Source organism: Dendropsophus ebraccatus, chromosome 6 (assembly GCF_027789765.1).
Source record: "Dendropsophus ebraccatus isolate aDenEbr1 chromosome 6, aDenEbr1.pat, whole genome shotgun sequence".
NCBI lineage: Eukaryota > Metazoa > Chordata > Amphibia > Anura > Hylidae > Dendropsophus > Dendropsophus ebraccatus.
The window spans coordinates 105,037,575-105,051,212 of NC_091459.1; the positions used below are offsets into that span (position 1 = coordinate 105,037,575).

Consider the following 13,638-nt stretch of genomic DNA (forward strand, 5'->3'; position numbering starts at 1 on the left):
AGTGTCTCGTGCAGGTAAACAGATCCCCAACTGCTAAAGTGCTGTGTGCTATAAACCTTACCAATGGGTATATGCACTATATTAGCTAAGGGGCCTGCCGAGGCGCAATCTGGTGCAGTGGCTACCTGTAAACTGAACTAGTGCGAGCAGGGGTAGCAACATATACATATACTTAGGGGCATACAGGGAGAGAACAGGAGGCCTGCTAAGTGTATCTGTATACTCCTGCACTATACTGGACTATGAAGTGACACACCAGGAACGAATTGGACAGCGGAGTGGGTGAGATCGTATCTTTATTTTTCACTACCGCATTTATTAATATTGGTGTGGATTAAGGTCCAGGAGTGCCACGTGATTGGTGCGTGGCTGTGTAGAATGTTGGCTGTGCTTTGTGCTCACCGCATGTGTGGTATTAATTGTTTGTGGGGTTTTCTATTTTAATCGTATTATTAAAATTTAATGTTTTATTGGTGTTTTCCCCAGTTTATCCCTATTAGGTTATTTTTTATTTATATGTGTTTGCCGTAAGGGGAATTTATTCCAGTGTAAAGCTGGATTTGGTATTAATGTTTGTACAAGCTATAACATTACTGAAGGGGGAAACTGTTTTATTTTTACCAGTGAATCATAAATGTATATTTTCCCTGTGTAAAATGAAGGGATAAATGGTGGTGGTTGTGGTGGTGGTGTTGGTTTTTCTTCATAACATTCTTCACTTGTTGGATAACAGTCATATAAACCGGTACTGTTTCACTGTTTTCAGGAGGAGGCAGGCCCGACTACAGAAGGAACTGGCTGAAGCTGCCAAGGAACCTGTGACGGTGGAGCAGTAAGTATGCTTGGTTGGGTTAATGCTTAAAGAGTACCCGTCAAGAAAAGTATCTTTTGGCATGTGATCAGACATATCAAGTTATTGATCACATTGCTCAGGCGTTACAGCCTGTAATATAAGTCTATGTGACTACCTAGACGGACAGAGCGGGCAGCCAGGGAGTGGATCATGGTGCTGCCAAATCCTCTCCCTGGCTATGTCTCCTGATTCCAGAGGGTCTCAGCAATGGGACCTAGTGGATTCAATAACTGTTGACAGGTCGAAAGTTATTTTTCGTAAAAAGGTACTGTTAAATTCTGTCTTTTTGCTACTCTTTTGTCTACACTAGCTTAGCTGATATGTTCACATTATACCTTCTAAAGGGAAAGAAAATGTCATACTTTGGCCTACATTTTCATGAGCTAGTATGGTAATAGAGCCTCAGTGTTTAGATATAATAAGGCTTCAGCTCAGTAGGACATGTGGTCTAGGGCACGCCCACAGGTGTTGCTCTAGTAACTTGCAGCGCTGACAAAAAGAGAGAATGACCACAGAGACCCTTCTTCTAACAGATCCTAGATTGTGGACAGGTAGAGAATGTGGAAGGAGGCTTCACTGAAATGGTGGACTTGTGAAGATGTGTAATTTTCAGATACCCATGCGCTTTATTGTTTGTATATGTAAAAAAGAGCCCATGGAGCCTTATTTAAGAGTCTCAAAACACAGCACTAGCCAGATATCTCTCCCTGGCCTTGGGTTTTCCCTTGTCATTACATTGACTTATATGATCAGTTATCTGTTTCCTTTATTGTATGTGCTATAGCTTTGTTTTACATTGAAGAGGTTTTCCAAGAATAATTACTTTGTCCCCTATCCACAGGATAGGGGACAAGTAAGAGATTCAACCTAAATAGAGCTGCGGGCACAACATGAAACCTGCAGCTCTATTCATTCCTACAGAGGTGCCGTAGAGAGACGAGTAAGCACTCTTCCGGCTTACTTGGTTTTTTCCAGCGATGGGGGGCTAGGACCCCAACCGGTCATGAGAATAGTGGCCAGTTTTCAAAGTGAATGGAATGGAATGTGCATTCTAGGCCATAGCTCCATTCACTGTCTATGGAACATCAGAAGATAGCTGAGCACTGAACTCTAGCTTAGTTGCTGCTTCATTCATTTGGGTGACAAGTTACCTCGGTTTGACCAGTTGAATTTGATCCCTCAGCAATCAGCTATTTATGTCCTATTCTCTGGGTAGTGGTGAGGCAGGCAGTGGTTTTGGTTTATTCTGTTTTGAGTACAAATTCATCAGAACTGAAACCATGCCATGCTCCATTGTATGCAGTTCTGCAGTACCCTAAATCATGGCTTCTGGGAAAGAATATGAAAAGTAAAGCCGTCCATTAAGGGGTTATCCCCAGTTTACAACTTATCTTGTATCTACAGAATAAGCAGTAAGCTTGCTAATCACACAGACGGGGTTCCCTTGTACCGGGAGTGAATGGAGCGACATTGTTCATGCTCAGTTGTCACCAGTCTACATATTATCTGTCTTGTGGATAAGTAGTAATGTGTTATTGTGCAAGAACACCTTTTAATAAATATAATACCCAATAATTTCACACATTAAATCTGGGTTAATTTCATATGTTAACACATGAAGGCTCTGTTAAAGCTCTCAGTGCTTAGCATTTCCTTGGCTGCTTAACAGTGTGTGTTCTCTCCCCTGCAGAGATGACGACATTGAAGTATTGAATGATAATGCAGATCCCTCAGGGGATGCCACTGCGCCCCCACCCTCTGCACGAATGACAAGGTAGGTGAATTCTACTAGTATGTTAATTCATACGTCTGTGTTTATAGACACAACAAATTCCTTTAATCCGGCACTTGTTTCCAGCACAAAACTGCAGTCTGAAGAGAAATTATTCAGAAACAAAAGTGGACAGATAAAACCATTAGGAAAATCCTTTTGGGGTTTATCTGTGTTACATGTTTTGTTCTTCCTAAAGCTTTTACGAGCGAGTTTCATGGCTGCCCAAGATCTCCAAAATCTTATCTCTAATGGAGGCTGGATTAAAGGAACCTTTTCTTTGCTGTTTTTGTGTTTAACCTGTATTGCACTTTATTAACCACAGTGTTGGATATCCTGTGTCACAGCAAACCTTTTATTCTCTGGAAAGTAAATGTTATTGGCTGGGAAAACACTATTGCATGTCTAAATAGGTTGGGGATGGATTCAATTAACATTCACAGCATTTTATCAGCATGTGATATCTAACCCTGCAATATTGCCTGCCTGTTTGTTTGTGAGAATATCACTGCTTGCCTAGCCCCCAATTTCTTCTATCATGGCCTGACTGGTAACATTATCCAACATTTGCTACTGGGTTAGAAAGTCAATCGGCATATTACATAGTCTGTAAGGCTGAAAAAGATGTCCCTCTTTCCTGTTAAGCCTGTTACCCTATAGTGTTGATCCAGAGAAGGGCAGCAAAAAAAAAAACATGGGGTAGAAGCCAATCTTTCTCACTTTATAAATAAAAAGGATGCCTGATCTTCCCAAACCCTATGAGGAAATTGGCAAAATAGTCAGCCACCTGCTGAGTATGGTCAGCTTAGGGTCCTCGCCTTTTTCATCTTCTCCATTGTATTCGGTACTTGCATCGTCCTTCTCGTCTTGAAGTAGACCTCTAAATCTTCAGTCTGTTTGTTCACTGCTTGTTCTTGTTTTTCCCTCTGACTATTACATCTACTTACCCACCATAAGGCTCCATGTCATGACTTCACCTCTACGTTGTCTTGCCCGATAACTCAGTGTTGTCCCTACAGTCCTTGTCCATTTTATGGTCATTGATTTGACAACTAAGAATTTTTCAGGTTTGGACCATTATGATCTCTTGGTTTATTGCTGTGCTCCCTCTCCCTCTAGTAAGAGACTCTCTCAGCCCGCCGTAGGAGGCCTTCTGGATTCTATCACTAATATGTTCGGGTAGGTTTGCACCTTCCACAGTCCGTACATTTTTATCGTAGGGTTTTTGAATGACATGGACAGCTATGCTGCTTTCTAAGTGATGATTTGGGGAGTGTAGTGTGCTGGGAACTAGTTGTCTTAAGTGTCCTTAGTTGTGTGTTTAGTTGTCTTTGTATCGTTGTTATGTGTCCCTAGCTAACAGCACTTTTCCTTTTTGATTTGGTTGAGTCCTTTTTGTTAGTTACAGTATATGTTGCCATTGTGTAGAATTATTTGCAGCTTACTAAACGCTGCAGGATGTTGCACTGATAAATGTCTCATCCTGGTGCCAGAACAAAATCCCCACCTGCCAAATGGCTGGACCCTGCAGTGACCTGTATGAATGCTGTAAATGGTACAGAGCAGCTGATGTTAGTAATATCATGGATCTGTGTGACAGTGTGGTATTCTGCCTCTGTACATGACATGTGGTGATCCGTGCTGTGTATTTAATGTCAGAGGGAAAAAATATATATGCATGTTGTTGATATTGAATTATTCAATTTTGCAAGTATCATGAGTGTATGTACAAATACAGTGACTAGGGTGTGTTCAGACATGGCAGACATTTCTAGAAATATAGGACGTTACAGCGGCATGCCCTATAATCTAGTTGGTTTGGCCAGTACTGTTCCTGCAGGGTCACACTATAACCCTGCCGTGTCTGAACATGGCCTCCAAGTTAACAGCTAATATAAGACAAACCCCCTAAGGCAACGTGCAAATCAACTACAACCTCATTCGCTATTCCTAGTTGGACTTTTTTGTCAGCTGGTAGACTATTGCGTCTATGGCTATATACTGAGGCGTTGTCCTTCATGATTCTATTGTATTTAGCCATATGTGCTGCCTACAGACGCCATTGCTTCTTATTGGCTTTATTCTTGCACTAGCTTCACATTTCACAAACATTCACATTTTTATTTTCAAGATATAGCGATATTTTTTACAGAATTGTATTACTAATCCCTTTTTTTACCTTTTAGGAAAGCGTAAGTAGTTGTAGCAAATTGTTGTTGTAGGGGAAAAAATCTAGCTGATTTTCTAGCTGGAATTTGGGTAACACCTACTTATGGGGTGCTAATACATTAAATAGCATGGTATGAGAATCAGAAATAGTAAGTAAGCAACAAACTGACAACAAGCAGAATAGGGTACTGTCAGAGTCTTCTGGAGACTGGGATCAGCAGTGTGCCTCAAGGCAGGACTTCATAAGTCATTGGATTGGGCTCTGGTGTCACTTCTGGTGGCCTCCCTTTCCAAATAAAATTATATGTATTCTCTGTGTGACAGCTAGTTGGAGTCCTAGTGGCCATTGTATTAGCTTATGGCAATAATCAGTCCTGCCATATATCTCATCTCCTAGTGCCATAGTCGCAGGACTCAGGGTAACCTGTTACACAATAAAGAGCAGAGTTAAGTTATTAAGTATAGGAAGCCACTGTTGGACATCAGATGTCCTGCTGAGACCCAGGGTTATCACATCCTCAAAAACATTAGCTTTGTAGTTATGGAAAAGAATCCAAAACAAATATACAGGAACATGGTAGACTATAGAATAATACAATTTTAAAGCGATAGAAGTTTCTGGTAGTGAGACCTGATTGCTGCCTTTCATTAAAGTGTCCCAACAAACAATTCGGAGGGGGGTAGGTTAGTTAAGTTAAATGGGTTATGCATAGTTCGCTTTACATTACTGATGGTGTCAGACTTTGTCTGTGAGGGGTCACTGCCCTTCTCCCTTGCTGCGTATGGGTGGCAGTTTGATGAGAAGCTCTGTGTATTGTTCTAATATCTGTATTCTATGTTCTGTCTCTTACCTCCTTCTCCCTGCTATTCCTGTGCCTCGGCGACCTATGAACTGTCCCTACAGCTTGTCTGAGTCTCCCCTCTTGGGCCATCATTCTGATACTTCCAGGTGAAGCTTCCCTCTCCTCTCACCCTATGCATAATGACCCATGTATATTCTGCTGGATAGTATGTTTCATCCTTTTGTTCGGCCACAATTATAATGCTTTCTTCTAATATACCTAATTCTTCACACTTACTTTCAATCAGTAAGGAGATATTGCTTTACATCCAGCGGTGGAAATACTACAGACCGAATACTTCTAGGACTTCCTGCAACACATACACACTCTGTATTAGTAGTATAGGTTTAGCATGTGTCCCAGGAAAGATGCTGGTGTATAAGGAATATAGACCCCCATAACTGGACAGGGGCCATAAGTATCATTTTTGAACAATGGTAGTCAGTGGGTGATGCAAGTACTGTATGCCATTCATTATATAACTAGTAGCCTTGCAGGCATTTTAGACCGTGAGTAAAGTTGTAAATAGCTGAATTTGCTGCTATTGTCTGCAGTCTATACATATTCTGGGATTCATTATCAGTAATGTGAATGGAAGTAGAAGAAACTAAGTTCTGTAGAGATAGCGTTAAAGGAGCTGGATTTTATTGTATGTTTCAGTCCCTGGATATAAGCAAGGATTATTGTGTTCATTGATGGCAAACAGATCTTTAAAGTGACAGACAATTGGAATGCAAATTTGATTGGTTACCAAACGTCATTATACTATGAAAGGTATTGGGGGGGAAAAACATAGCCGTAACGTGGGTGGAAGTCTGACTGCTGTAACTTAATGTACATAAGACTAGGAAACCACTTTTATATTGGTATAGAGCAGGGGTAGGGAACCTTGGCTTTCCAGCAGTTGCAAAACTACAACTCCCATCATACAAGCTAAAGCTTTGGCTGTCCAGGCATGATGGGAGCTATAGTTTTGCAACGGCTGGAGAGCCAAGGTTCCCTACCCCTGGTATAGAGGACACATAGTTTTCTTGTACGTGATTCAGGTCCTCACAATACACAATTTACATCTATATGTGTGATATATGTGATTTGTAGTCTTTTCCACACTATCTGTATTGTAACCAGTCTCTTGGCTCACAAAGGTGCAATGTGTTATTTACTGTGCAATATTGGGTTAGGTTCCTTTTACGCCGTCCAATATGGGGCCATGCAGGGATGCAGTTGAGCCGCACAAATGATCGCAGTATCAATCGTGTGGCCATTTAATTATACTGTTGTTGGCTGCACATCCCCTGTTTACACAAGGAGATGTGTGGCAAATAGTTATATATTTTAGCGTGGCAAAACGTGATTAGCAAAAGGTCAGGCCATTTCCAGCTCGACTGACACTTTTACACGGCAGATTAGTGTTGGAAGAAGCGTTTTTAGCAAAGTTTCTTGCCTGTGTAAAATGGGGCTTTAGTAACAATGCTAGAGGCGCAGTGAATTACCTTACTGAATGCTCACTTGCCAAACAATGTTAACATGCTACATACAGACACCATCTAAGCATGTTGAGGCAGAACTTTTGCGTCTGTATTAAGAAACCGTTACCATCTTTTCCATTTGCATTTACAATGTTTTATGTATTACTACTATATGGTGGTATCAAACTAAACACAAAGACAAGGGAAAAGATCAGGAGTAACATGGCAGAACAATAATTTATAGAAAGAGTTGTAGATACTTGATACCAACTTCCAGCAGATGTGGTTGGTAAATCTACAGAAAGTGAATGTAAGCCAGCATATAATAAACATATATCTAACCTAAGATAATGAAAAGACAATAAGGACAGATGAGATGGATCGGTGATCTTTAACTTACAACAATCTATCTTTCTAGGTAACAATGTGGAGTTCATACTTAATATTTTCAGTACCTCATCAGTCAGGAATGAATATATATATATATATATATATATATATATATATATATATATATATATATATATATATATATATATATATATATAAAATCATGGATAAAGTGTTACCTTGTACAGAAGCCTAATGGCTGCTTTTGTGTATTTTGAAGTTGTGGGTTGTTTACCTGTCTGCCGCTCATTGCATTTGCTCTCAATAGTAGGCATGACCATCTATTGTATTGCTTTGCATATTATTACATCTCTTTGTCGTCCTTGTACTGGGGCGTGAATATATGTTGATTCCTGTGTACTTCCTTCCAGGAGGAGGTCTTTATCTTCCTTTCCAGCCTCACAGGACAGCACAGACACTCAAGCAGGAGGCAACAGAGAAGTTCGTGTTCCAGTTACGGCTCTTCACTCATTTGTAAGTAGCAACTTGTGGCTTCTATGTTTTCTCTTTTATATTTCCATATTGAATTACTGAAATGCCCAGTACAGGCTAAAGTATCCTAGAGGTCAGTGATGACTAGTAAAAGGTCTGAAAGCATTGAATTCTTCTACAACCCACTAAGCTCCCAGCAACCGCACTTGTATCCAGCCACACTTAAGATTCGTGTTGTTTGGTCTTGAAGGCTGCTGACATTATTGGTTTGTCTCTGTGACGCTTATCTGTACAAAGTGAAAGGATAAGTGTCTTCTGAAGCAATCCTACATAGTAAGGGGTAAGGAGACGGTGGTGGAGGCAGAATCCTATATGCTGCATGATCAAAAGTTTTCAAGCTGAGACCTCATGTGCTGCTTTGCTCAATCCTTACCATACTGCTTTCTTAACACCTTTACCTCCTGTGTGTTGCATGAATATATTAATAGGATAATTGTTCTTAATAATGGTTGATCATGGTTATCATCTCCCATATATTTCTTTTTAAGGATGCTCATGATGGAGAGGTCAATGCAGTGCGGTTCAGCCCTGGCTCCCGTCTCTTGGCTACAGGTGGCATGGATAGACGGGTGAAGCTGTGGGAGGTGATTGGAGGTAAGAGCTACATTTATTACATTTACATGTGTGTCTATTAGCTCCTTTTTTATTTAGTTAAGGTCCTTTCCATTATTCCTGTTTCGTTGTCTGTGATGATCAGTAAAAGGTCTGATAACACTGCGGTTCCCCTGCTGCCAATACACTCCCAGCAGCCTCTCCTTATATACACCAGGCTCAAGTTGTGCTATGTGTGTTCCCAGGAGTTGCTGACACTCTTGGATAACCTATATCTTGAGTCCAGAAGACATGGGACTCATGATAGGTAATGTCATCCTACATATACTATATGTCTGGAGTGTGGTGTATGGAAACCAATCATGTACACAGTGTATGATCTTTAGTTTTCAAGCTGAGACAACATGAACCATATACATTAGAGTCCAACATTGTATTAATATGTAAATCGTATTGAATATAATTACCTGCTTCTTGTCATTACAGATAAGTGTGAATCAAAGGGATCATTGACGGGAAGTAACGCTGGCATTACGAGTATCGAGTTTGATAGTGCTGTAAGTAGGCCTGATTTGTTATACCTCTGGGAAGGGAAGCCTGCAGCTCTACAGCTGTTGCAAAACTACAATCTGTATCAAGCTTTGGCTGCCCATGCATGATGGGAATTGTAGTTCTGCCACAGCTTGAGGGCCGCAGACTCCCCATCCCTTCTATGCCTGAATGTGTTTTGTTTTCTTTTTGCACGTAACCTTATTATGTACATGTTTATTACAGTCAGAACTTCTGAGTTTCCTTTTTTGTCTTGTATAGTATTACATTGTATCCTTAAATAAAGACAAGTTAATTTGCATTCAAGCCATTCTCATTTTGTCTTTTACTTTCTTACTACTTTTGACTTATCTTGTTTAATCAAAAAATTTTGTTTTATTAAGGAGTATTTTTCCCCAATCACACACAGTACAAGAAACACACACAAGATGGAGGAAACATAATAATTAGCGCATAGAGAGAAGAGATAATGGAGAAAAGACTAAATATAATATATAGAGTTTTATAGTTATCCTCTGACCATGTAAAATGTTTTGTATGTTGCTGCTCTTGCGGAGAACATACCAAATGTGCTATTCTCAGTTCACCAAGCTTTGAGTGGGTTCCTAGAGACATCCAGGTGGACCCCAGGGGGGTTGGTGTGGTAAGAATAGGATGTATGTTATGCCAGCTCTGAGGGAGCGTGTGCCTCTTTAGAAATCCACTGGCGCAAACCTAGGAAAATTAAAAATAAGTGTAGCGCAAACAAGTTGGCTCTTGATAAATGTGCCCTTAAAGGGGTTATGCAGTGTTGGAAAAGCATGGCCACTTTCTTCCAGAGACAGCACCACTCTTGTCTCCAGTTCAGGTGTGGTTTGCAAGCAAGCATCATTCACTTTAATGGAACTCATTTGCAAAACCCCACCCAAACTGGAGACAAAAGTCATGCTGTTTCCGGAAGAAAGTGGCCATGTTTCTAATGCTTGATAACCCCCTTTTATAGAGGTTACCCAGCCCCTCATCTCATCTGTGATTTGAGAGCTGGGGCACTCTCCTTATAGGTTGGTAGAGCTGTCAGTCATGACTGAAAGAAGGGGCTTGGGAGGCTCTATGTGCATAGCTTTTGGGCTCTTAACCAGAAGCACCCACCTCCTGCGCACTTGCTGTAGTGGCCCTTAGGACATTTATATATACTGTACATGATCTACTGCAGACACAGATGTCTGCAGATCCTGTATGTGTACATGTATCCTTAAACAACTTTTTTTTACACTCATATTTTGGTCATTTAATCTGCAGATCGGGTGGTCATCAGTCTTATAGGACTGAGCGCTGCTGACAGATTCACTTTGAATAAAGACGCCTGATCAATGGTCAGAGTTGGAAGTAATGTTGGTAGTCAGTCATGAATATTAAATGGATAACAGGAATGAAAAAATAGTAGGAAAAAAATTTTGGAATCAAGAGTTGTTTTTTTTATTATTTGTTTTTTTTTTTGGCTGGTAATGCTAGTCAGACAGGGAAACAGCAGCTGGAAGGTACAACATCTGCCGCAGGTGAATTGTGTCCAATAGACCAGTATCTCCACGTTTCCCTCCGTGTTTACTCATTGCAGACTTTCATTAGGGAAATTCCCATGTCCGAAACATAAATTTGTCTGCTGTGAAAGAAAATTCAGCGTATGGTACCTGACATGGAAACTATGCAATGTTGCTGCAGATTTTATAGACCTCACAGTATGCAATACAAAATCTTTAATTCAGGCCAAAATCATAGTAATGACTTCCAGTATACACTGAGCTATTACTATATGATCCATATAGTAATGGCATTGCACAGTCAGTCCACAAAACAAAATAAAAATTTGTGGTCCAGCAACTGCGGCATAAGATCTTCTTGTCTTTAATTTGTTTATATAAGTAGAAGTGTGTAGTGAAGAAAGGGAAGGAAAATGTCACAAACGCGTTTCTGGCATAAGGGACCCTTACACATGCCATGAGACGTTGGCAGGATCTGAGAAGGCAGAGATATGACAGGGTGGTTGATGACAAACCTCATAAAGTCAGGGGCACGTGCAGTCAATATCACTAGGATGGACAGGCTTCAAACTCCAGTAAGATGTACACACTGACTGGCATACTATAGATGCCTTCTTTTAAGTAATTACATTTTGCAAGACTTCTATCTCCAGAAGCACCATAGAGTAAATTAAAGGGGTTGCCCACTTTATAGTAAAATCATTGTACAGTACTTGTAAGTTAACATTACTTTCTGACAGCAGCTCCCTGTGTACCCCATAGAGCTAAAATCAGACTCCCCTCCTCCAGGCTGTGCTGCCCTGCTCTGTGGTGAATCCGCCCATAAGATGGCTGACATGGAGGAGCATGTGACCATGCCCCGCTTCTACGTGTCCACCACTGAGCTTGTATTTACCAATAGAGAACACTGGGGGGCGGGACAGGGCAGCACAGCCTGGAGGAGGAGAGTCTGATTTTAGCTCTATAAGGTACACAGGGAGCTGCTGGCAGTAAGTAATGCGAATATACTTATACTACACACAAACAATTTTACTATAAAGTGACCAACCCCTTTATAGAATACCTGTTTAAGTACAATACAGACATTTTTAACATATGCCCCAATTTTTACCATGTCCCCCATATATTACTGTCTCAGTGTGTTTACAAGTAACCCTCAAAATGAATACAAACACCATACACAGAGCTCAGAGTTTATGCAGACCAGACCCTAGAATGAATGCAGACCTGCCCTGGATACAGATGACACAGTTAATCCAGGCCCTTAACTCCTGCACCCCTGAGAGGCGACTCTTGCCCCCAGTTTTTAGTGACATATTTATGTTTTTATGTCTGGTTTAGGCTGCAGAACATGGAGGTTAAGCACATTGGATTTTGTGAAAAATTACATATTCTATCTGTATGTTTTTGTTTTATCAGACGTACATGTACAATCAATGTACACAAAGGACATATGGATTGGTCTCAGAAGTTGAGCCCACTACATATCCAGTGGTTGCCTGCTGTGATTAGTCATTTAACCATCTAAGTGCTGCTGTCAGTGCCAGCAGGGGCATTCAGGTGGTTAGAAGCTACATGTTGGTCCCTTCTGAGCTTTCATTTTTCAGTTTCATCCCACACGTTATTTTTTTTCTTGATTTCAAAGTAAGTTTTATGGTAAAAGGTGTCATTAAAAATAAGTCCTCCTATGGCTCTGTCAATGGAAAAGTAAAAGTGTTATGGCTCTTAGAAGGCGTAAAAATAATAATCATCTGTATTGTGTTACAGGGACAGGGAGAAATGACATGTTTGGGGCAGTAATGCATGATATTCCTGTTTTTCTTGTCTTCTAGGGTTCCTATCTTTTGGCTGCATCTAATGACTTTGCCAGCAGGATCTGGACAGTTGATGACTATCGCCTTAGGGTAAGACCAGGATATTATTATTATTATTATTATTATAAGATAATAATTTATTTATTAGTATTTTATTTATTATTAGTATTTTTATTATTATTAAAATAATAATAAATAAAATAATAATTTTTTTATTTTTTATTTATTTTTTATTTATTATTACTTTATTTTATTTATTATTTTTTGGTGATCACAAAACTTGTTATGCTGATATCAAACAAGTACCATCCCCATACTTAACATGTGTTATGACCACCAGCATTAGCTTGCTTTGTGTACATTCACACTCTGCAGGTAACCATTCCAAAGCTGGGTGTCAACAGAAGTAGAATATATGGTGGGTGGAGGGGACTCCATTTTTTGTTTTCTGTCTGCTCATGTGGGTCAGTGCAGCTTTACATTTTGTTTTATCTTCCTTCATCTCAGCATACACTGACTGGCCATAGTGGGAAAGTTTTGTCTGCTAAATTCTTATTGGACAATGCTCGAATTGTCTCAGGAAGTCATGACCGTACACTGAAACTCTGGGATCTACGGAACAAAGTGTGTAAGTGATTTCTTAAAAAAAAAAAAAAAAAAATTAAAATACAGTGAAGACCTCCAAAATGCTTTATCACTGTTGTTACTGTGTATTGTAAAAGAGCTTAGATATATCCATGTTCTTTAATTGGTCCCTAATCTTATGTGCAATTACATATGTAATAAATACATTTTATTTAAATTTAATAAATAAAAATATTTTTTTTTTCACTTACTCCAGGTATCAAGACCGTATTTGCTGGTTCCAGCTGCAATGACATTGTCTGTACTGAACAGTGTGTGATGAGTGGGCACTTTGACAAAAAGATACGTTTTTGGGATATAAGGTACGTGGGTTGCTAGGCTGAAAGGGCCATGGTGCTCTTATTTGGAACATTTTCAAAAGAATAACTTTATGTACCTATTTGTAAAGTAACCTCTCTAAGGTTCTCTCTATGGTACACTTTAAGGATGACCAATCCTCACAATCTACTAGAACAAGCAGGGACAGAAGTGTGCAGGTTAGCTCTGTCTCTCTACACAACTGAGAGAGTCCTATGGACCTGTGCTTGGTTACCTGCACAGATCTGGGAGAAAATGCGCACATTTTTCCTGGCTAG

General features: G+C 40.0%; 1 protein-coding gene and 2 non-coding genes across 5 annotated transcripts in view; all 3 read left to right on the forward strand.

Annotated features, from left to right (window-relative positions):
- ATG16L1 (autophagy related 16 like 1) overlaps positions 1-13,638 on the forward strand; it is a 35,253-nt gene that overhangs the window by 15,394 nt on the left and 6,221 nt on the right. Inside the window, exons 6-15 of one of the 3 annotated variants that reach the window (XM_069975521.1) lie at positions 767-832; positions 2,544-2,627; positions 3,744-3,803; positions 5,698-5,742; positions 7,866-7,968; positions 8,475-8,580; positions 9,025-9,095; positions 12,437-12,508; positions 12,926-13,046; positions 13,260-13,365. In XM_069975521.1, the coding sequence (XP_069831622.1) occupies positions 767-832; positions 2,544-2,627; positions 3,744-3,803; positions 5,698-5,742; positions 7,866-7,968; positions 8,475-8,580; positions 9,025-9,095; positions 12,437-12,508; positions 12,926-13,046; positions 13,260-13,365 (834 nt within the window). The remainder of the gene's footprint in view (positions 1-766; positions 833-2,543; positions 2,628-3,743; positions 3,804-5,697; positions 5,743-7,865; positions 7,969-8,474; positions 8,581-9,024; positions 9,096-12,436; positions 12,509-12,925; positions 13,047-13,259; positions 13,366-13,638) is intronic. The other 2 variants (XM_069975522.1, XM_069975523.1) reach the window with 2 other exon arrangements.
- Positions 8,059-8,332, forward strand: LOC138796134 (small Cajal body-specific RNA 6). Its single transcript, XR_011363742.1, has one exon. It is a non-coding gene; the product is annotated as a small Cajal body-specific RNA 6 (non-coding RNA).
- On the forward strand, positions 8,668-8,940 carry LOC138796133 (small Cajal body-specific RNA 6). Its single transcript, XR_011363741.1, has one exon. It is a non-coding gene; the product is annotated as a small Cajal body-specific RNA 6 (non-coding RNA).